Source organism: Ictalurus punctatus, chromosome 24, assembly GCF_001660625.3.
Source record: "Ictalurus punctatus breed USDA103 chromosome 24, Coco_2.0, whole genome shotgun sequence".
In the NCBI taxonomy this organism is placed as follows: domain Eukaryota; kingdom Metazoa; phylum Chordata; class Actinopteri; order Siluriformes; family Ictaluridae; genus Ictalurus; species Ictalurus punctatus.
Window position 1 is genome coordinate 20,332,843 of NC_030439.2, and position 22,232 is coordinate 20,355,074.

The 22,232-nt window shown below is 38.3% G+C and overlaps 4 protein-coding genes across 8 annotated transcripts in view; all 4 read left to right on the forward strand.

Annotated features, from left to right (window-relative positions):
* Nucleotides 1-2,196, forward strand: part of LOC128629110 (uncharacterized) — a 2,287-nt gene extending 91 nt beyond the window's left edge. The window contains exons 1-5 of one of the 2 annotated variants that reach the window (XM_053675489.1): nucleotides 1-93; nucleotides 1,016-1,090; nucleotides 1,335-1,481; nucleotides 1,734-1,820; nucleotides 1,917-2,196. The exon at nucleotides 1-93 is cut by the window's left edge and continues 91 nt beyond it. In XM_053675489.1, coding sequence (XP_053531464.1) covers nucleotides 1-93; nucleotides 1,016-1,090; nucleotides 1,335-1,481; nucleotides 1,734-1,820; nucleotides 1,917-2,024 — 510 coding nt within the window. In that variant the 3' untranslated portion in view covers nucleotides 2,025-2,196. Of the gene's footprint in view, nucleotides 94-1,015; nucleotides 1,091-1,334; nucleotides 1,482-1,727; nucleotides 1,821-1,916 lie in introns of those variants that run through there. The other variant, XM_053675490.1, reaches the window with a different exon arrangement.
* Nucleotides 2,197-6,593: 4,397 nt separating this feature from the next.
* LOC128629112 (interferon kappa) lies at nucleotides 6,594-8,553 on the forward strand. Of its 2 annotated transcripts, XM_053675518.1 has the most exons (5): nucleotides 6,594-6,777; nucleotides 7,216-7,290; nucleotides 7,784-7,930; nucleotides 8,132-8,218; nucleotides 8,315-8,553. In XM_053675518.1, the coding sequence occupies exons 1-5, from the start codon at nucleotides 6,655-6,657 to the stop codon at nucleotides 8,417-8,419; spliced, it is 537 nt and encodes a 178-aa protein (XP_053531493.1). In that variant the 5' UTR covers nucleotides 6,594-6,654; the 3' UTR covers nucleotides 8,420-8,553. The 2 variants fall into 2 exon arrangements, with proteins under 2 accessions (XP_053531493.1, XP_053531494.1); XM_053675519.1 differs by lacking the exon at nucleotides 6,594-6,777 and having other exon boundaries at nucleotides 7,186-7,290; nucleotides 8,126-8,218.
* Nucleotides 8,554-12,280: 3,727 nt separating this feature from the next.
* On the forward strand, nucleotides 12,281-17,446 carry LOC108256863 (interferon a3). Of its 2 annotated transcripts, XR_008393403.1 has the most exons (7): nucleotides 12,281-12,435; nucleotides 12,546-12,626; nucleotides 13,847-13,996; nucleotides 14,092-14,184; nucleotides 15,436-15,841; nucleotides 17,026-17,097; nucleotides 17,258-17,446. XR_008393403.1 is itself a non-coding variant. In XM_047150532.2 (5 exons), exons 1-5 carry the CDS (start codon nucleotides 12,283-12,285, stop codon nucleotides 15,535-15,537), a joined length of 579 nt encoding a protein of 192 aa, XP_047006488.2. In that variant the 5' UTR covers nucleotides 12,281-12,282; the 3' UTR covers nucleotides 15,538-16,716. The 2 variants fall into 2 exon arrangements, 1 of the variants encoding a protein (XP_047006488.2); XM_047150532.2 differs by lacking the exons at nucleotides 17,026-17,097; nucleotides 17,258-17,446 and having other exon boundaries at nucleotides 15,436-16,716.
* Nucleotides 17,331-21,294, forward strand: ifn (interferon). Of its 2 annotated transcripts, NM_001200178.1 has the most exon segments (6): nucleotides 17,331-17,449; nucleotides 17,978-18,058; nucleotides 18,874-18,942; nucleotides 19,037-19,195; nucleotides 19,380-19,469; nucleotides 20,807-21,294. In NM_001200178.1, coding segments are annotated over 5 exon segments (489 nt in total). In that variant the 5' UTR covers nucleotides 17,331-17,449; nucleotides 17,978-18,001; the 3' UTR covers nucleotides 20,921-21,294.
* Nucleotides 21,295-22,232: the final 938 nt, after the last annotated feature.

The following is a 22,232-nucleotide window of genomic DNA, read 5'->3' on the forward strand; positions in this document are numbered from 1 at the left end:
TTGCTTCTCATTTGCCCGACTGTGTTTGCAAGATGCTCCAAAGATCTGGAGTCTAAAAGAAAACGCGAAATTATCAAGAAGCTCTGCGACCTGGTAAGAGTTCATACAAGCTCTCTCCCTCTCTCTCTCTCTCTCTCTCTCTCTCTCTCTCTCTCTCTCTCTCTCTCTCTCTCTCACCCTCTGTGTGTGTGTGTGTGTGTGTGTGTGTGTGCCCATGTGTGCCCATGCCTTCCACAAATAATGCTCAGTGTAAAGCTGACACATCAATGTATCAGTTGGATAAGACAGGCTGGAGAGAGTTGACAGGAGGATCTGATGGTTCACAGTGTCGAAAGCAGCAGAGAGGTCGAGTAGGATGAGGACAGATGATCTAGAGGTTGCTCTTGCTAGTCGTAAGGCTTCAGTGACAAGCAGAGCAGTCTCCGATTGCTCTTGAAGCCAGACTGCTTAGACAGTGTACAGGAGGTTGAGGTCTCACTCTCTGACAGGGGCGAGCAGGTCAGTTTCAGTTACATGGAGTAGGAGCCGGTCTATGCATGTGTGTGGCTGAGAGCTGGTTCCTGACTGTGGGGAACCTTGTGGGAAGAGCAAGTGGCAAGGTCATGCAGTGAGAGAGGTAGGGGAGGGGGGAGGAGGGAGACAGAGAAGAATAGAAAAGGTTTTGAAGAGAGTGCTGGTTTTTGGAGAACTGCCAATCTTCTCTTGGTAATTATTGGAAATTATTAAAATAATTACCATTATTTTAATAATTTAACATTGGACTATAATAACAAATGGAATAAATGAAATTAGGTTATTATGCGCAAAAATGTTGCGAAACTTGCGTGACACACGGTGGTAACGAAAACTGTACAGTAATCAAGCCATGTGTGTGTGCTGATACATTACTCACCGCATAAGTCGTAATTAATATAATGCTTATCTAGTGTTTAGTTTTTATATGAATTTGAATATTTATATTCATTAATAACAACACAAACAACATTGTTCTTTTTGGTGTTGTTATTTTTCACAGGGTGAACTGCGGCCGGTGAGATGTGCGACCGAGGCGGAAAATATGAAGGTCCAAAATCCAAACTTCCCCGAACAGGTGGGCAATGTGAAGAGTTTCTCTTATTCTATAAACCGAACAGGACTGTGTTACACACACTACAGTTACCTGACTAACAGTTAACAAAGGAGTGAGAGTATGGATAGCCAATTTATTTAACGATTTTCAATTTCGAGAAAAAAGGCATGATAAAAATGTTATGATATGATTATGTTCTCACTAGTTCATTGATTGATTGATTTATACATCATTAATGTCTGATTGTGTGTCTTGGTGTGGACAGGAGGGGAGCAGGCTGCTGGTGTTGGAAATGTCATATCGGATTGTCTCTGATCTCCTGATGAAGAACGCGTCCACCGAGTGGAAGTCCAGTGAGCTGCAGCAGTTACGGGATTTACTCGGATACCAGAGACAATTCTACACAACATGTGTAAGCTCTTAGAAACCTGTTTAAACCTGTCTAATCTCAGTTCTGTTCTGAAGCTCCATGGTTCTGAAGTTATCCAGAGGAATAACAATTAAAAAACCCATTTGACTGTTTTGTTTATTTGTTTGTTTGTTTGTTTTTTTAGTCAATTTTGATCTTTTAATCTGAGGTGATAATGATCTCGGTTGTGTTCGTTATTTCAAACAAAAACGTGTTGTAAAATTCATGGTGAATATTTGTTTCTTTCAGATCCAGTTTCCGGTTGCCAGCTCTGCTCGTGCTGAGGAAGTGGAAATCTGGAGCGCTTTTTGGAGCAGTCTGGCTAATTTTCTGTCAGAGAAGGTGAGAGTGTCACTGTGGCTGAAATTCACCGCGAGATTTCACTCGTCATTTTCACCACGTTGATTTTAACTTTGTGCGGTTCCTTGTTTTCCGCAGAGTTTCAGCGCGTGCGCGTGGGAAAGCGCGCGCCCAATCATTCTAAAGGTCATGCGCAAGTTCTACAGATTCACTACAGAACCACGGAGACCCATTAGAAGCCGTTAATGTCTACTGTGACACTGTTTGTTTGTTTATTTATTTATGGTACTTAGCACATTAATTACTATACAGCATGATAATGATCATCATGTAACTAATAAACGTTTTCACAATAGAGACGTATGTCCTGTACTAATCAACTACTATTATTTTAACCTTTTTTCTTTTTTTTTCTTTCTTTTTTTTAATTATTAGCGGTTAATTGAAGTTAGGTTATTATACGCAAAAATGTTGCGAAACATTTGTGCTACAGTTATAACGAAATCATTACAATAAAAACAAACCAAACGAAAAACTGAGTCTACAATTTGTGGAACAATTTCAAAATAATGTCTCATGAATATCTCATCATCTACAGTACATAAATCATCAAAAGATTCCGAGAATCTGGAGAAATCTGGGCGCAAGGGACGGGGGTGAAAATCAATACATGATCTTCGGGCCCTCAGGCGGCACTGCATTAAAAACAGGCCTAATTTTGTAATGGAAATCACTGCATGAAACGTAAAGCAGGACAAAGAAGACCCAGGATTGTTGAGCAACTAGAATCCTGTATCAGACCCAAATGGGACAAACTTACTCTCTCAAAACTCCAGCCACTGGTCTCCTCAGTTCCCAGATGTATCCGGACTGGTGTAAAAGAAGAGGGGATACTACACAGTGGTGAATGTGGCCCTGTCCCAACTTTTCTGAGACGTGTTGCTGCCATCAGATTCAATATTACCTTAGTTTTCCCTTAAAATTGTACATTTCCTCAGTTTAAACATCTGATATGTTTTCTGTGTTCTACTCTGAATAAAAAATGGTTTCATGAGATTTGCAAATCACTGCATTCTGTTTTTTGGGGTTTTTTTTTTACATGCTACACATGTAAATAAAACATGTACCAGCTTTTTTGGAATTGGGGTTGTATAACAAAAAGCATAATGTCAAAAAGTCTGTTATTATGAATAGTATCAAGCATGGTAGTCTAAACTCCCTCTGTTTTACTTTCTTGAAAAATACGTTTAATATCAGCTGGTGAAGGGAATTTTCCTCTAGCCCTTACTTAACATGGAATATTATTTCCAGTTTTGTATTAGGTGGGCCTCCAGTCTGTTTGGCAGCAGGGATGAGGATTGTATAACAACAAACACAACAGGCCTTACAAGTCACATGGTAACGCACTATAGTAATGCAGATCGTTTCAAAACTCTGACAGTGTCTGCAGCCTAAGATATTTATAGCCTGAATAAGTGGACGGACTTTGGCTTAAAGAGAGTAAACACTGGCTCATGGTTACTTCATTTTTGTGATTGCAGTGGTGATTGATAGCATTTTGAATTTTCGCACATCACCAGGCAAAAATCAGCTACTAAACTACGCACACAATGTAGTTTAGAGAGCTTGCTATATGCAAAGTCATGCAACACACATTTATGTAAAGTTTGGTACATTCGGTCCTGGAAACGTGTCACGGTTCACGTCCTGCTGGGTGTTCTGTATATGATGAAGGTTATTGGAAGGAGGTGTGGACCTGTTTACGAACGTTTTGCTCATATGATGAAAAACCTATCCTACAATACAAGTCATGGATATATACACTCACCATCCACTTTAATAGGAACACCTGTACACCGGACCAAACAAAATATGATAGAAAATTAGTACTTTGTATATGTATTATATAGGCTTCTAGGTATTTGATGGAGCCCCCTGATTCCCTGGGGCCCTAAGCGATCGCTTACCTCATGTATCGGTTTACACCACCCCATCGTTTGGCAGCTGCACAATGCATAAAATAATGCAGATGTACATCAAGAGCTTCAGTTAATGTTCACATTAACAAACATGAGAACAAGTGTGATCTCTTTGACTTTAACTGAATTCAACTGGTTGTTGGTGCCAGATGGGCTGCTTTGAGTATTTCAAAAACTGCTTATTTCCTGGGAATTTTCACACACATCCTTTGTGCAGAGGGTCTGCTGAAACACTTTGTTGTTGAGAGAGATTGAAGGAGAATCCGATAAGAGCGATCAGAGGAGAACTGGTTTGAGCTGACAGGAAGTCTTTAGTAACATAAATTATCGCTCTGTACAACCTTGGTGAGCAGAAAAGCATCTCAGAAAGCACAACACATCAACACTTGATGTGAATGGGCTACAACAGCAGAAGGACACATCATGTTCCACTCCTATCAGTCACGAACAAGAATCTGAGGATATCATGAGCACAGACTCACCAAAACTGAACAGTTGAATACAAGGTGATTTTTTTTGTTCAGATGTTCCTATTAAAGTGGGCACTGAGTGTATTTCCTTCACTTCTTTTGCCTCACAGATTTCAACTGACACTTATTTATTTATTTATTTATTTTAAATTAAAAACATAATTACTTACAATTAAATATATCCCTTATATTAATGTCATTATATCCTATTAACTGTCAAAGTGTGAAATAGTTCTAATTCATCAAACATAATGTAACCTTAACTATACAGTGTTTACAGATGATAATCGATTTACCTTGGGGTTTCAAATCTCTTAATTCTTACAATACATGTATTATTCAATAGAGTGTCAGCCAAATTTGTTGACATGCTTAATACAAGTGGGGGCTATGTCTCATCATTGTGCAAATCCTCAGTGGCCTATAGTGTAGGCTGCCCACCTTGGGCCACTGTAGGTAAAATACGTTTTGACCCAAGTTGGGCTAGGCCTCAATGGTCCCACGTGGGATTTGTGTGGACATGCAGTGGTCCATGTAGGATTAGAGTGGGCATACCAAGGGAGGGCTGCCCATAGAAAACCAACTTTGGGCCATTTGAAAATTTGTCTGAGTTAGCCCTTGCCGACACTGACCACAATGTGCCCATAAAGGGCCAATGTGGCACACACACACACCCACACACTGAGTTCTATTCTGTTCCATAGTCTGTTCTTTTGTTGTTGTCTTGTTTGAACAGATGTTTTGACCACATGTTTGAACAGAATGAAGCATTGTATTGGGAAATTATTTAAACAGTTAATGTCACTGCTGCTGCGTAAACCTCTGCGGTAGACACGATGGACGTGAGAAATAGGCGTGTTTAGAAGACGTTATTTCTTAACATTTCATATCAATCCTTCAGGTTTTTACGGAGTTAACAGACATATTTAGATGATTAGAAATTGATACAAAAAAGAGAAAGACCTCGGGAACAAGGGTTAGATGAAATGAACATGTTGGAGGCTTAACCCAGAGCTTAAAAGACTTTGAAAATACCCGCGTTACCGTACAGCGTTACCACGTGACTTGCAAGCTCGATCGTGTTTGCAGAAGGACGTGGTTATGCCATCCACGCGGATCAGGCAGCAGAGGAGCTCGGGACACCATCAGAAATGGTGAATTCTGGTACAATCGAATAGTAAAGCACGAAAGTGTTTATCTTTATTATGGACTGCTGTGTTCATTCATTCACCTTTACATTACACACGTTCACATCGCCGGTTCATCCGAAAAGCCGGTAGATGCGTTCACTTTATTTTTTTATTATTATTTTTTTTTAATCTGCGGGTATCAGTCACGCTAAAGACTTCCGCGCGTGATTCAGTATTTGACATTGATTGAAGAAGATCAACTGTTAGAGTTCAGAAACCTCCACACATCGATCCAGAAAATAAATGCAACCTTTATTTACTTGATGCGCTGATACACCTGAATCCACCCCCGAGTTGACAGAATGACATGGATGACAAAAACACTTTGAACAGTGATGCAATGAAAAGGTGCGGGGCACTGGCGGTTCTGAAAAGCACGTGACTAACATTATCGTCACAGATGCAGGAATTTCACGTCTAATCGGCCTACTACATACTACAAGCTAAAACTACACCACACGTCATTTGTTTTGTTTTTCGAAAATGAAAGCTGGTCACGTGCTTTTCCTCACTACACAAACCTGACACACCTTTTCGTTGCGTCATTGATGGACGGCGGAAATTCGGCCCAAGTCCCCGCGCGATAAATTCTTTCACCTGCCAATAAAGCAATCGTTTTGACACACATACATATGCGACAGCACAGTCATTACTGCGAACATAAAAAACAAAAAACAAACAAAAAAATAATGTCGAGCCGATGTGCAAATCAATATGGGCTGCCCAAATGCTAGGGAGCCTTGTACCGAGATAATCAATGTTATTCACTTCACCTCAACGCATCAATGTGCAAATCCTCAGTGGGCTGCCCATCTTGGGCCAATGTGCGTAAAAAAGGTTTTGGCCCAACCTGGGCTACTCACTGTGGACCCACATGAAATACAAATAAACCTTTGAACATGATGCACAGGAATTACGCGGCGAAGCTAATGCTACACAACACATCATTTGTATTTTCGAAATTCATACAAGCATTACATCAGCATGACTAAAGAACATTGGGCCGGTTTCACTTTACAACAATAATTGATTTACACCAGTGAAGTACCTGCTTCACTGGGGCTGAGTGGACGAAATCAGAAGTTCCCTTTCACTACGGCACGGGCTTTCCCTCTGCTCCTGCCATGCAAATAGGGCTCAGTGTTTTGAGAATAAAAAGCCGCCTGCAGGCATCTCCTCTGTTCATTCTTCAGCTGAGTTCTTAGTGAGAATACAATACCAGACCAGAGCAGACAGGATGGTTCTTACTCTGCGGTGTGTGCTTCTGTTGCTTCTCATTTGCCCGACTGTGTTTGCAAGATGCTCCAAAGATCTGGAGTCTAAAAGAAAACGCGAAATTATCAAGAAGCTCTGCGACCTGGTAAGAGTTCATACAAGCTCTCTCTCTCTCTCTCTCTCTCTCTCTCTCTCTCTCTCTCTCTCTCTCTCTCTCACCCTCTCTCTCTCTCTCTCTGTGTACACTGCCAATGCCTTCCACAAATAAAGCTCTAGCTCACTGGATGTGTCTTGCATCCGCGCCTATGTACAGATTGTATTATTCCTTGTTTGGTTTAAAACTGTTTGCACGTTTTAGATCAAAGCGTCTGCTAAATGATTTCATGTAAACGGAAATGACGCAGGTCATTTGACGAGTTCATTGGTAACCAGTAATAAATTATGTAACATAATAATCAATTATTTAACCTATCTTATTAAGTAATACTAAATTCAATAATTAATTACGAATTAGTATAATTATTATTCAATTAATTAATAACAAAATGAATGAATGAGAGTTGAAATTTTTTATTCCCTACAGGGTGAACTGCGGCCGGTGAGATGTGTGACCGAGGCGGAAAATATGAAGGTCCCAAATCCAAACTTTCCCAAACAGGTGGGCAATGTGAAGAGTTTCTCTTACTCTATAAACCGAACAGGACTGTGTTACACACACTACAGTTACCTGACTAACAGAATTGGGAAAATAACGACAACAGATTTACAGTGTACAGCTTTTCAGTTTCGCTGTCACTTTTCCGGCCCAGAGGAAACGATGATATATTTATAGAACCGAGTATAAATATCATAACAAATAGATCATTATTACTTTAATTCTTTTAACTATATTAACGAAGAGGTTTTGGCGATTCTGTTCTTTTAAGTATTTATTTTTCATTAACTAGTTAACAAATTAAACAAGTTATTAATAAATAAATAAATAAATAAAAGTGATAAATAAATAAACACATAAATAAATTAATTAACAAATTAAACAAGTTATACATAAATAAACTAATTAACAAATGAAACAAGTAATTAATTAATAAATTATTAATTAAATAATTAATACATCATTAATGTCTGATTGTGTGTCTTGGTGTGGACAGGAGGAGAGCAGGCTGCTGGTGTTGGAAATGTCATATCGGATTGTCTCTGATCTCCTGATGAAGAACGCGTCCACCGAGTGGAAGTCCAGTGAGCTGCAGCAGTTACGGGATTTACTCGGATACCAGAGACAATTCTACACAACATGTGTAAGCTCTTAGAAACCTGTTTAAACCTGTCTAATCTCAGTTCTGTTCTGAAGCTCCATGGTTCTGAAGTTATACAGAGGAATAACAATAGTCAATTTTGATCTTTTAATCTGAGGTGATAATGATCTCGGTTGTGTTCGTTATTTCAAACAAAAACGTGTTGTAAAATTCATGGTGAATATTTGTTTCTTTCAGATCCAGTTTCCGGTTGCCAGCTCTGCTCATGCTGAGGAAGTGGAAATCTGGAGCGCTTTTTGGAGCAGTCTGGCTAATTTTCTATCAGAGAAGGTGAGAGTGTCACTGTGGCTGAAATTCACCGCGAGATTTCACTCGTCATTTTCACCACGTTGATTTTAACTTTGTGCTGTTCCTTGTTTTCCGCAGAGTTTCAGCGCGTGCGCGTGGGAAAGCGCGCGTCCTATCATTCTAAAGGTCATGCGCAAGTTCTACAGATTTACTACAGAACCACCAAGACCCATCAGATTCTGATAATATCTACTGTGATGATGTATATATGTATGTGTGTATTTATTTGTTTATGTATATATGGTATAGAATTAGTCTTATAATATAATGCAAAGCATAATAATGATCTGCGTGTGAGAATGAATAAATGTGTTTTAATAAACGAGACAGGGTTTGTGCGTGTGATTTAATATATTATTTCTACCGTCTTCTCTTCCTCGATGCTCTATCTCTTTAAACACACCAGCACTCGATGCATGGACCCCTAAATAGTTGTTAAAATCTTCCACCACTCTCTCTAAAAAAACACTGGGATAAACGGCTGGGTAAATATAGGACGGAACACATTTTGGGCTAAACTAACCCATCAAATTGGGTTGCTAATTTTAACTCAGTAAATGGGATGCTTTCATTTTTACAAAAGCACTGGGATAATTTTTTCAGGGTAATTTTTACCCTTTGAAAATGTCAAATATGCCACATTTTTATAGAAATACGTCAGCATGGTATGTTAAATGGTACATGTTCAACATGGTAAATGTTTTGCTAGAGCTGCTGAAGTGGTGTTTACGTATAGACTTTGAAGTAAATGACTCAAATACTTCATATATTTAAGAGGAAAATGTCAGATTTTGATCAAAGGAGACGTTTTAAACATAAAAAAAACAACAACTGAGTTACGACCCAGTGGGCTTTACAATCAAGTACGCCAAAGCTAACGAAGATAGCGGTGCATTTAATGTCATGTAAACCGGACTGTTATCGCACATTTTTGCTTTTTCTAGAGTACAGTAATGGTTTAATGGATAAATATATTGATACTCAAATACTTCAAATCAAATACTTCATATATTTAAGAGGAAAATGTCAGATTTTGATCAAAGGAGACGTTTTAAACATAAAAAAACAACAACTGAGTTACGACCCAGTGGGCTTTACAATCAAGTACGCCAAAGCTAACGAAGATAGCGGTGCATTTAATGTCATGTAAACCGGACTGTTATCGCACATTTTTGCTTTTTCTAGAGTACAGTAATGGTTTAATGGATAAATATATTGATACGAACCTTCTCAAAATAAATCTAAGAGTCAGTCCGTGCGAAAACCTCTACCTTCACCTGAGGCGAATTCAAACTGAGGTGATTTGACCCGAGGAGCGGGGCTGAGGCGTCGGGGTGGTGGAGGGGTGGTGGTGTAAGGGTAAGTTGATTCAACTGTCAGTGAAAATGACCCAGCCACTAACCCAGCGGTTGGGTTACACAAAACTATCCCAAAACTACCCGAGACTGAGAAAATACCCAATTAAATGACCCAAAAGGCTCAACTCAGAGTTTGTATATGTATGTGAGTTTGTATGACCCAGCATTTTTTGGAGTGCATACGTGTTTGTATATTTAATTATACATTTCAAATAATGACTAGAATACCAATAACACAGCAACACTGAAATAAAACAGGTAAGTGCTACATTTGTTTTTAAACATATGATGCTATTGCCCTTGCAGGTCACACCTCTAGTTTCGCTGGAGGGTCTGGTATACAGCTACTGGTGAAGTTTCGCCAATAAACGAAAGTGCTCAGTACCAGTCCTACTTTCACAGAAAGAGGAAATATGACTGGCACGACAGAGCACTAACCACAGACCTTTCCCTAAAAAAATGATTCAGTGGTTCAGTAAATATGACAAAAAGAAATCTGATTTTCACACAAAAGATTAAATTATTAGAATGACTTAAATGCTTTAAGTTCTGTATTAAATTAATTTATTCGTGTGGCCAAACCCCCACAAAATGTAAATTTCACTTAGTGACACATTTTGTTTCATTCGCATGATTTGGTGAAAAAAACGAAATTGAAATAAAGCTGAAAATAATACAGTCCGCGCCATACTAATGTTTTGAGCTTATTTACATATTATATTTTTGAGCGTTATTCTTATTTTATGTTGATTTTCAGGCCTAAGGCTCTTGTATTATGAGATGTTTTGCAAGAGTAAGCGTTTCTTTGTTTCACCCTCGTTGTGTTTCTCAGTCAACTGCATGACTTATATATATATATATATATATATATATATATATATATATATATATATATATATATATATATATATATATATATATATATATATATATACATACACACACACACACACACACACACACACACACACACACACACACACACACACAATTATAACAATTGGGGTAATTATATGCTTTTACTTCTAAATTAATATTTAATAGTAATATATATTATTATATTAATTATTGAATATTTAATATTAAAATATAATATTTATATAATATGATTAAAGCAATATGATCTATTTAAATAAAGTGGGTTTAACTTAAAACTATATATTACTTTTATTAATTTAAATATTAATTTAGAAGTACAAGCATATAATTAGAATAATTGTTATAATTGTATATACATATATCTTAAAAAAACTAAAAAGCTAAAGACCCACCTCTTCCGTCAACACCTAACTAACCCCTAAAATACCAACCCCACATTATCCTTAATATAATAATAATAATAATAATAATAATAATAATAATAATAATAATAAATTAGAAGAAGAAGAAGAAGAATGTCGCTGTGGCTAAGAGTATTTGTTGAATGTTGTAAATGTTAAGAATATTGGGGCAAACACACACACAAATTAGTGATTTATACATTTTTAGTGTGTAGTGTTTAGTGTTTCAAGCTCAAATTGCTCGACTGGGTTCATGCTGCGTTTCCTCTGAATAGCAAACACGGTAAACAAACAAACAAATAAATAAATAAATAAATAAATAAATAATGGAAGTTGTAACTCTTCCATTCAAACACAAAAAACACGACTTACTTTTCGTCGTCTTTCCTTTTGGGTAATTTGTACTTTGATTAGACAACATGGGTCATGGGTTCAGTCTAATAACCCCCCCCCCCCGCCGCCCCCGTCTAAAACACGCCTACTGAGGGCTTTTAGAGCATCAACTGAAGCGTCACTGAAGAAGGCTGAAATATATCCAAATGGAGCTCAAATTAGGTGGGCGTGATATGATTAATCACCTGCACTGATTGGCTGCTACAGCGCGGCTCTTTACGGCCCACAGTGTCGCTACTTATAATTCTGAGTGGGATTTCTTTCTTTCTTTTGTTCCTTACGACCACTGGTGGTGCTGTTGCATTCGGTTTCACAGACAAAACACAAAATCCTGTTTACAACGTTTGTTAACAGAAAATAAGACGACGTATATGCGTTTACCTTTGAAGTACAGGAGTCTTATCGCTTCTACTCCATGGGTACGAGCTGCTCCTGGTCTTTGGTTTGTTTGGTATTTGCATCTGCAAACTGTAAGCCCAAACTGACTAAAACAAGCCTCAGTAGAAGTGTCTCAGTCATATTTAATGATAGAACTAAATACGTGGGATGCACAATAATCTGGAACATCTAGCTCTGTTTATAAAAGGCACGGAGACGACATGACTTATGCACTACAATTGATTACTTTGGACACTTTCCCCCCTCAAAAATTAGGCTTTAAATTCGGTACATGACCTTTTATCTGAACGGGTGTAGTCTGCTCGTTCTCTGTTGAGGTGTGTGTGTGTGTGTGTGTGTGTGTGTGTTTGTGTGTGTGTGTGTAGCCTGCAGGTACAAATGACACGTCAATGTACTAAAATAAAAAAGCCACTAAACCGGTAATCCAAATATTGAAAGAATATACTGTGCAGTAATTAACTTTTTGGCGCGCGTGCATATACGAGCACTCCACACCTTCCACCTTTCCTGCTGTTGAGGCATGAAGGCGAGTAGAGCCAGTTCGACATGCTTGGCACCTTGCTCATTGCATAATTTCTTTATTTACTTTGTGCTTTTGCCTTTTCCAGGCGGTTTAATGACAGTATTAAATGTGTGGGTGTTTATTGTCATTGCGCTCAATAGCTGGAACTGCGCGAGAGCATGCGCATGGATGAAGACACAGAACAAAGCAACTCTCAGCAACTTTCAGGTTTTAAGCACCAACTCCATTGTGCACCTTCAGCAGGCGGTAAGTGAAGTGAGAAAGTCAACGTGCAGAGGTTACAAAGAGCACAGAGAACATGTAGAAAATGTGTTTAAGGTGACCTGCAGTATGTCTGATATTTTATACTGTTTCAGTGCAGAGATGCAGGACATGATCATGGACATCTGATCATGGAGTTCCCAAACAAACAATACAACCTCATAACTCATCTGCAGGTAAGGACACTGTTTTAGTCTAGTATATAATTTTAGAATAAAAGATGTCTGCTGTTAATAAAGTTTTACAGCAATTATTATTTGGGATAATAAAAAAGTGAATAGAAAAAATGTACTGTAGCCAAATATAGTAAATTCACTCACTGCTGCTATGGGTGGTCTCATGTCAAGGTGTCAATACCGGGTAAAGAGACCCCGATTATCTTTTCAGCTATTCTCACAATCTCCTGTAGGGTCTGTGCAGTTCCTGTACCAAACGGCGAGACAGCTGATCAGGACTCTCTCTATCATTTCTCTGTCTCACCCTTACTTCTGTATACTACAGATGTGTACCTGCTGTAATAATAAAGACTGTCCTGTACTCATGTCAGGACTCAATTCACAATGCTGAACATCCCTGAACACACTCAATTATTATTATTATTATTATTATTATTATTATTATTATTATTATTATTTTGTCTTTACTCTTCTACACCTGTATGCTGTAATGATTTATACTCCCACTCTCAGGTGTCACCCAGAAGAAGATGGGTTCCCTTTAAAGTCTGGTTCCTCTCAAGGTTTCTTCCGCATGTAGTCTCAGGGGGTTTCTTTACCACTGTCATCTCTGGCTTGTTCATTAGGGATCTAAATCTACACATATGGATGTCTGTAACAACTTCTGTGACATGTGTTGAAAAAGTGGTAGGCAAACAAAATTTTAATAAATTGTGCTTCAGTGAAACAATAGATCATGTTTCTTAAACTTAATTAAATTCCAGATCTACGTTTGCACCAGTGAATGTTTGTGCACTCATCTTCATCTTGCATCTTGAATAAAGTACTGTGATGGATTTGATGGGGTGTACTGGGCAATAAAAAGTGATTTTTTAAAAAGTCATTGTGCTGCTTTAATGATGTTTTAATGCTGACCACGCTGCTGTCTGTCTGTCTGTCCATTCGTAGAACCTGAGCTACAGCAAAAACCCATCTTTGTAAAAGTTAATATTGGGGGATGAATTTTCAATTGATTCATTTTTTAATTTATTATTTCATTCAACTATACATTCAGTCCTTCATCTGCAGTAAACAGTTTATCCTACAGTTTTGCTGTGGATCCAGAGCCTAGCTCAGGAACACTGGTCATGAGGTGGGACTACAGAATGAACCCTAGATGGGACGCTGGCTATCGCAGGTTCTCCTTAAAATAACTTAATCTACCTATTTATGTTCAACAGGCAAATGACCACATACTGTTCATTTTGCGGACTCTAAAGGGTGTTATGAGGATCTATAGGAGAAAATCTAAGGAGATGAACTGTGACCAACATAAACTGCGTATTTTCCTGCTTGAAGTGGATCGTCAGATCTTGGAGCTGGAACGATGTGTGAGTGCACGGTGTTTAATCATGACAGGGTGATGTATGAAAGCATCTCAGATTTATTTCTTGACATTTACATGCATTTTCATTCCCAAAACAAGGCGAGATATATAGTCACAGATGAAGTACACAAGAGAATGTTCAAGGAGATGGAAATTCACTTCAGAAGTCTGGTTTCTCATCTTAGAAATACAGTAAGTATTACAGTAAGATGTCTAGCACATCTGTTTGAAAAGTACAAGTTTTAATCATGAGTTGTTTGAAATCATAAGACCATCCAAAGTTCCAAAAATATACTGCAAGGGCAGGTATGGAGCTACACCAGATATGTCAGTCGTTCAACAAATGTTTATCTTCATAAAGTCCTTTAAGGGGATCATGGTACAGTGTGCTCACTGCCCCATTTTGCTCCATAGAATTATTATTGCACCTAGCATTCAAAAATGGCAATAGAGGTCCAGTGGGGCAGGAATCCTTCTGTCCCATGCTTGGGGGAGGAGCAGGAGACAAGAGAGTTAATGACTGAGTTGCCAGATTGGGATAGTTTAATACTGCACAACATCCAAGATCTTGTTTTATACCAAATAATTAGAATTGAATCTAATGCATGTGTGCAAAAAGGCAAGGTGTAAGTGCAGACAGTGTACTTTTGATGTAAACACACATTTCTATAGTAAGATATATTGCAAACTTTTAGGAGAGGGAAAGAGGAAATATAAAGTGGTTAATGTCAGAAATATGGGTGCACAACAGTGACCTTGTTTCCCATGCAAAGATGATACACTTCCCATGATACACTTCCACAAACATGTGTTGTAACGATCAATCTTTGATAGATCCCTGTTCTTTAAATAAAACAGGGTGCTCACTCACACGTGATCGTCATCCCTCTGATTACAAAAACACCTGACTCTAATTTCAACTGCAAATTAACTGCTAATCCTACAGGTTCACATACTTTTGCCACTCACAGTCACAGATATATAATATTGGATTATTTTCCTCAACAAATAAATGACCAAGTATAATATTTTTGTCTCATTTGTTTTATTGCTGACTGTAAAATCTGATGTTTTACATCATATTTATGCAGAAATATAGAAAATTCTAACTTTCAAGCAGCACTGCTTTATTCTTAGTGTGTTTGAGCTAATATCATTAACCAGGGTTGCCAGGGTTCAGCAAAATTTCCAGCCCAACTACATAAAGAACAAACAAACAAACAAACAAAAACACTGTAAGTCTAAAACTGGGTCATTTAGACTGTACGCTGTAATTGCAAGACTGTACGCTGGATCAAGTATGATAGCCTCTCGACTTGGGCTACTGCTTTCGAGTGTCATGTTAGGTTTGTTAAAAATGGGAAGTGAGTTGGTTTGCATTTCCTGCTCATAAAATTATTAATGTTGGTCCACCGTCTTGTTATCTGACATTTCTCTGTGCAGGAGTACAATGCGAAGAGCTGGAATGATGTTGCAGGAGTGATACTGAAACACCTTCAAAGACTTGACCTACTGGCCACCACAACTAAAACTATTCTAAACTAGTCTGAATCCAGATTTGGTGGTGGTGAAAAACTGCTTAAAAATTTTAATCAACTGAATGTATCGTAACAGTGTAAAAAGTAAAATACCGATATTATGTATTCTCTTGTATTTTATTTATATAGATAACACTTTAATAAAGGCTCACGGTGGATTCTTGGTTATAGTACGCTCGCCTCACACCGCCAGGGTCGGGGGTTCAATTCCCACCGTGGCCCTGTGTGGGCGGAGTTTGCATGTTCTCCCCGTGCTGTGGGGGTTTCCTCCGGGTACTCCGGTTTCCTCCCCCAGTCCAAAGACATGCATGGTAGGCTGATTTCAGGTCCAAAGTGTCCATAGTGAATGAATGGGTGTGCGTATGTGTATGTGATTGTGCCCTGCTATGGATTGGCACCCTGTCCAGGGTGTACCCCGCCTTGTGCCCCATGCTCCCTGGAATAGGCTCCAGGTTCCCCGTGACCCTGAAGGATAATCAGTATAGAAGATGGATGGATGGATGGAATAATTTAATAAAATAAATGAAAACACAAAGAGTTAGGAGTACTCTTAAGATTTTTATTGATCATTTTGAAAAAAGAAAACATCAAGCCTTTTTACTGAGGGTTTCCTTGACTTCTCCTGCTCCTTTACCTACAGGTCAGTATTGGGTAAAGCACTGAGTCTTTTTTCTTCGTCTCGTTCTTGCCATGTGAGCACTCATTGTACAGCGGTTTGTCCAAGCAGTCACTGGTGTTCTTTCCTGCTTCCAGTGCTCTCGCTCTGAACCCAAACTGGCCTCCACCTGTGTGACTTCTTGTTCTCCAGTCTTTCTCTCTGTCTCTACACTCCTCTCCTCCATGTCTGCTTGGCCTTTTCTCATTCCTGCTCCCAGCACTCTCACTCTGAAGGCAAGTTGACCTCCAGCTGCTTGACTTGCATCACCAAAGCCAGTGTCTTCCACTCTCTCTCTCTCTCTATCTCTCTCTCTCTCTCTCTCTCTCTCTCTCTCTCTCTCTCTCTCTCTTTCTCTCTCTCTTTTTAAATCATCTCATATTCCTCCATCTCTCCATGCTTTTCCTCAGCACCTCCTGCAAAGCCTGCATTTGAATTTTCTTCTTGGATGTCTTCTGCTTCTACATTTCCAGTTATTCTTTTCCATCCCTAAACTTGATTTGCTCTTTTCACAACTTGGACAAATTTCTTTTTACAAAATTGTCATCATTTCTGTATAAATTGCTTCAAAGTGTGCGTACCCGTACTGTAGGTGACCCGTACCCTCTACAGTGAGAGAGATGTCTGTCCCCTTTTATCACTTTCTGATCTTGTCATGAAGTGTCACAACAGTGAAAGCTTTCTCACAATAAAAAGACAGCTTTCTACCTTAGCTAAATCTTTTTTTAAAATATATTGCTATACATAAGCTTGATGTATATATTTTAGATATTTTTTGTAAGTGTATTAGTGTTTAATTTATTTATTTAGTTTAGCATTTATACACATTTCTATATGTAGGCGCTACAGTAGCCTGTATAAAAAGAAGAAGAAGAAGAAGCAGAAGAAGAAGAAGAGGAAGAGGAGAAGAAGGTAGTAGTAATCTGTCCGTTCTTCTTTTTCTTCTTCTTCTTCTGCTTCCTCTTATTATTACATCTTTCTTTTTTTATTAATGCTTTAATTTATGTTGTTGTGTAGACTGTGTAAGAGAAAGTCCGCTGGTGATGTAAGTTCGCTTTGCTTTTTTCTACAGCATTGTGCACGTGTGCACTGTTGCAGTGTCGTCACCACGTTGCACCAGCCGTCTCTGCACTCAGCTCACGTCACCGAAAGACATGAAAGACCCGACAAACCCCGAGCGGAAGGGTTTCTGTGTGTAAACTCGCTTTCGGTTTGTAATCGAGCGGGGAAACATCTGAACGACTCGGTGTCGATTGTCCCGCAGGTAAGATTGAAATATCTGTACTTTGTTGTTGTTTTTGTTTTTGTTTTTGAGCAAAAATCTGTTCGCTGTAACGACTCGTTCGCTACAGTGCAACAATCCTGGTGTTCTGTACAGAGGGAGAAGTCTTACAGGAGTCACTTCGCGATCTAGTGGATTTAAATCTGTCGGCGATTAAACACGTCATAAATCTCTGTAAAACAAACAAACAAACAAACAACATGCTGTATAATGTGTTAGTTTGTAGTTTGTAGTTAGATGTCGTTTTCCTATGCTATGCTAAGTCGGCTCAGTGGAAAGTGAAAGCGAAATCGGGGGTGGCTGAAGGAGCTCGCTGGGGATTTCTCACCGCGTCCCGGTGGCTCGAGCTTCGAGTTACGGCCGCGCTTCGTTTTCCCTTTCCATATACATGAGGATAAAACCCAGCGAGCTGCACCATGTCTCCAACAAGCTCAACCAGCCGAGAGCGCGAACATGGACACCAAACAGTCATGGATCTGTCTTTATTTTCTGCTGTTTTTCATCGTGCAGGAGCGAAGCGAAGCCTGCAACTGGATGATCAGCCAGTACAGAGCGAAGAACAACTTCTGTGTGTCACTGCTGAAGGAAATGGTGAGTCAGTGGAGGAAGCTTTACTTCTCAAATTCTCTGATTTAAGCAGGTGACTCAACTGAGATTTAGGCTCTTAACCTAATACTACTACTATTAACAACAACAACAACAACAACAACAATTATTATTATTATTATTATTATTATTATTATTATTATTAGTAGTAGTAGTAGTAGAGCTATAATAATAATAATAATAATAATAATAATAATAATAATAATAACTATTATTGTTACAGTTATATTATTATTGCTATTATCAATAACAATAATACGATTACAACTAATAATAATTGTTATTATTATTAATATTATTGCAATTATTTTCATTATTAGCATCATTAGTCATTATTATAATTATTTTGCAATGATAATAATACAAACTGAACTTAGTCAAATAATTAATTGCACTAAAAATCTGGGTAATAGATAATGTACCACATGTTCTAAACTGTAGTCTTCCCTGTCGCTGCGTTTCCAAAAAAGTCACAGTTTGGTATTGGTATGAGGCATATGAAAAATGCCACTCTTATCACGTCTTTGTTATACACCTTACGTCTGAGTCGGGAATCACTAAAACACCATTGTTTCAGGATTAGGTTTGCATATCGTATTAAATGTGGATTTATCATTACTCTGTAACGATATTCACCCGGATGTTGCAGTCTTCCTGATTGGATCTATGAGGACATTTGTGAAGATTATTAGTTGAATTGGTGGTGAATTTATAGCTGTTTTGACCGAGATGTTGATAATGTCAGACGCTGTACGCATTATATTCCTATGTTACATTTTTTTTCCATCTTTGTTTTTTAGGGTGGAGAGATTGTTCCAGTGAACAGTTCATTCCCATGTGAGGAATACACTGAAATCGAGAAGGCCAAGGTAATTTGAAAATTAAAAGCTAAATTGAGGATCTACTTAAGGTTCTAATGCTTTTGTAGGAGCACAACACTCACAACACGTCTTTTTCGTACAGGTAGAAGATCAGGTGAGGTTTCTGGCTCAGGCCACGAAGCAGATCATCAGTCTCTTCAATGCTGTGTCTCATGTGGGTGAAGTAAAATGGGACCGCAGGGCACTGGGTGATTTCCTGAACATACTTAAAACCCGGCAGTTAACAGAGCTTACAAAATGTGTAAGTGTTGAATAAATGTCTTGTACTAATATAGTAGGGTAAATATGCTGTAATAATTATGAATATCTGCATTAGGGGACGCTAAATTTTGCTATAGCAAAAAAAAGTTTCAACTTATGATCAGTGTGAAGTAATGAAGTAGTGATGTTCAGTAAAGTAACTTTAATGCTTTCTTCTGAAACAGACATCGACATATGCTAAAAGAGGACGCTCACCCACTGAGAGAAAACTGAGAAAACGCTTCAAGGAGTTGAAGAAGTTACTGAATAAAGCTGTAAGTTACTTTCATATTTAATGTGCTAGGAAGTTATATGGTAGGAAAAGTTTGGCCCAAGGAATGCCAGACAGGCATCATTAAGCACTCGACAGAGTTAAAATACTGTATAGCGAGAGCATACTTGCACGGGTATCTCATATACAGTCTCTGATGTCATGGTGTTACCAACATGGCGTCCAAAATGGGAAACAATAACCCATGCCACTATGCGTATAATAGACCGCAGGCAGTGTACACACTATGAAAAATTGTATATGGATATGTCTTTGGCTTTAGGTGACTATGTACGTTTTAAGAGCTTCAGATTAGCACTAGTAGTAGTAGCTACTGCTGAATACTGGTCCACGAGCATAAGTGAGAGGGCAAGCCCAGGAGAGCACACCGAGGTCGGCCATGGCGGCTGGGTTCCTGTGGTCCAGTTTGAACGATTGAATAAGCAAAGTTTGTAACCTGGGGACTTTGAAACTGATCGTTGGAAACACAGTGAGCTCGGTGGCAGCGTCCAAGATGTCAGTTTAGGCGGAAATACGGCTTCAACGTCCACTAAAATGCCCAATTTGGCGGCCTCTTTCATGAGCGCTATAGATCACAGAGGTGTGGGGATGGATGGTGTTTTAAAGCTACTGAACAGCTGTTTTTAACGATTTAATGATAACGTAGCGCTCGTTGCGGTCTGACGCTCTTCACAAGTGCAGACGATTCCCATTTTGGTAATGGTGCAGGCTTTCCATGAGAAAACGGCATGCAGGGCCAGATTTAAGGGGGTGCTGGTTTGGACTACGCTCCCCAGATATTCTGTATGCAAACCCTAATGTTGCCTCAGGACTTTTTTATGACCCAGTTAACGAGTATATTACTTAAATCACATGTCAACAACCTCAAGGCTTGTGTGCGAAATAGGGATCACTTCCTTGTTTTCCTGAACTTAAAATAAACTAATGATGAAACAGTCAACCGTACCTACAGTATATACTGTATATTTCACACTATGTAGAACTCTCACAGTAGTGTAGCGACTGCCACAGTACAGTGTGCAGGAGCTCATATCTCAGAGTTCTCCTTAAAGTCAACGCCTGTGTGCCGTGTTTGATGTAAGTCAAACCCGTGTCTAAAAATAATTCAGCAATACGTGAGGAATAAGGAATTACTTTTGGTGTGATGAAAACATATAAAAAATAAAAGCATGGATATTTCCGTGATCGTTTTTTAGGCACAATCTGTCGGACAAAAAACATAAATGTAAATGTACAGAAACAGAGTAGTGATGTATGCTAATGTATATTGATAGATATTTATTGGATAGTCACTGTATATTTATTTTATCTTTGTTGCAGAAGTACAGCGCAGACTCTTTGGAGCGAATCAGGAATGTGGTACAGCGTGACCTTTGGAGGATGGACATCATTGCTGCCAATGTGAAGCATAAACTATTGAAAAGGACCAACTAAAAAAATCCTGCTAGTTTTGTTAAAGAAGAACAAACAGAATATTTAACCGTATATGTTATTATTGTCTAGAAATTGGACCAAATATGGGACCAAAAGGCTTACTGAATCTGTCATGTTTAAATGTCTTAATTGAATTCATGTGTCCTTTTGATTTGGCTGTTGATAATCTTATTTATTTATTTATTTATTTATTTATTTATTCATTATGCATGTATGTATTTGTTTATTTATTAGCATAAGCTGATGAGGAAACACTGTTATATTGTTATTTTTCTACGGGTTTGTTTTGATGGTCAATTTCACTGATTCAAGAAACAAACAAAAAAATATCATATTGATAAATGAATTAAAAAAATATTTTTTTACCCATTAAATCAGACATCCTCTGATGATTCATTTTTCTGTTTCTGACACTGTGGGCAGTTGGGACACAACACGTCACACATGAAAATAATAGAGTGAATTCAGGACAGTTTGTGAATTTCCATATTGTCTAAAGCTTTCTTGCAATTAATGAAACAAAATCCCCTAACACACGGTACATGTGTTAAAGAAAATTATAGCATATTCTACAGAAGCATGGATTACCCCTTTGACATTTTAAGGAAATGTTTGGTCATTTGGGACAGCATGATTTTATTGGTTTAGGTCTTTACGTTCATCCTCAATTACACGTTTAAAAGAATATTTATTTGTAGGATACTTATTCAGGGCACATTGCAATAACAGTAATTAAATATTGTATGAACAGAGGAGACTGAGTAAAATCAACTCTATATTAAGATGTTGGCCTGAGTAACATTCTATCATAAATTTCTTACAGCAAAAGCAACAATAAAATGGTGAGAAAAATCAAGATTTTCAAATCAAAATTAAGAAAGAAATCCTTTCCTTTCACCTTTCACCTACAAGAGCATTAGTGAGGTTGAGGTCAGGTGCTGATGTTGTGATGTTGAGGAGGTTTCAGCTCCAGTTCATCCCAAAGGTGTTCAGTGGGGTTAAGGTCAGGGCTCTGTTCAGGACACTTGAGTTCTTCTACCTTCTTCCAAACTTAACACTTATCGTGTCTTCATTGAACTCGCTTTCACACAGGAGCATTGTCATACTGGAACAGGATTGGGCCTCTTAGTTGCAGTGAAGGGAAATTGTAATGCTACAGCACACAACAACTTTCTATACAAATTGTATGTTTCCAACTTTGTGGCAGTTTGAGGAAAAAAAGGGTGTGATGGTCAGGGGTGCACATACTTTTGACCATATAGTGTCTAGATAATGGAAGTAGTTCACCATTACACCATTACACCAGACAATG

Bases quoted from the DNA above. Each gene is read 5' to 3' on its own strand.
- LOC108256863 (XM_047150532.2), top strand. From the start codon at position 12,283: ATGACAGTATTAAATGTGTGGGTGTTTATTGTCATTGCGCTCAATAGC. The intron at 12,436-12,545 runs GTAAGTGAAGTG...ATACTGTTTCAG, and splicing joins TTGTGCACCTTCAGCAGGCG to TGCAGAGATGCAGGACATGA. The intron at 12,627-13,846 runs GTAAGGACACTG...TATGTTCAACAG, and splicing joins ACCTCATAACTCATCTGCAG to GCAAATGACCACATACTGTT.
- LOC128629112 (XM_053675518.1), top strand. From the start codon at position 6,655: ATGGTTCTTACTCTGCGGTGTGTGCTTCTGTTGCTTCTCATTTGCCCG. The intron at 7,291-7,783 runs GTGGGCAATGTG...TGGTGTGGACAG, and splicing joins ATCCAAACTTTCCCAAACAG to GAGGAGAGCAGGCTGCTGGT. The intron at 7,931-8,131 runs GTAAGCTCTTAG...TTTCAGATCCAG, and splicing joins GACAATTCTACACAACATGT to TTTCCGGTTGCCAGCTCTGC.
- ifn (XM_053675042.1), top strand. From the start codon at position 17,921: ATGGACACCAAACAGTCATGGATCTGTCTTTATTTTCTGCTGTTTTTC. The intron at 19,196-19,379 runs GTAAGTGTTGAA...CTTCTGAAACAG, and splicing joins TAACAGAGCTTACAAAATGT to ACATCGACATATGCTAAAAG. The intron at 19,470-20,806 runs GTAAGTTACTTT...TCTTTGTTGCAG, and splicing joins AGAAGTTACTGAATAAAGCT to AAGTACAGCGCAGACTCTTT.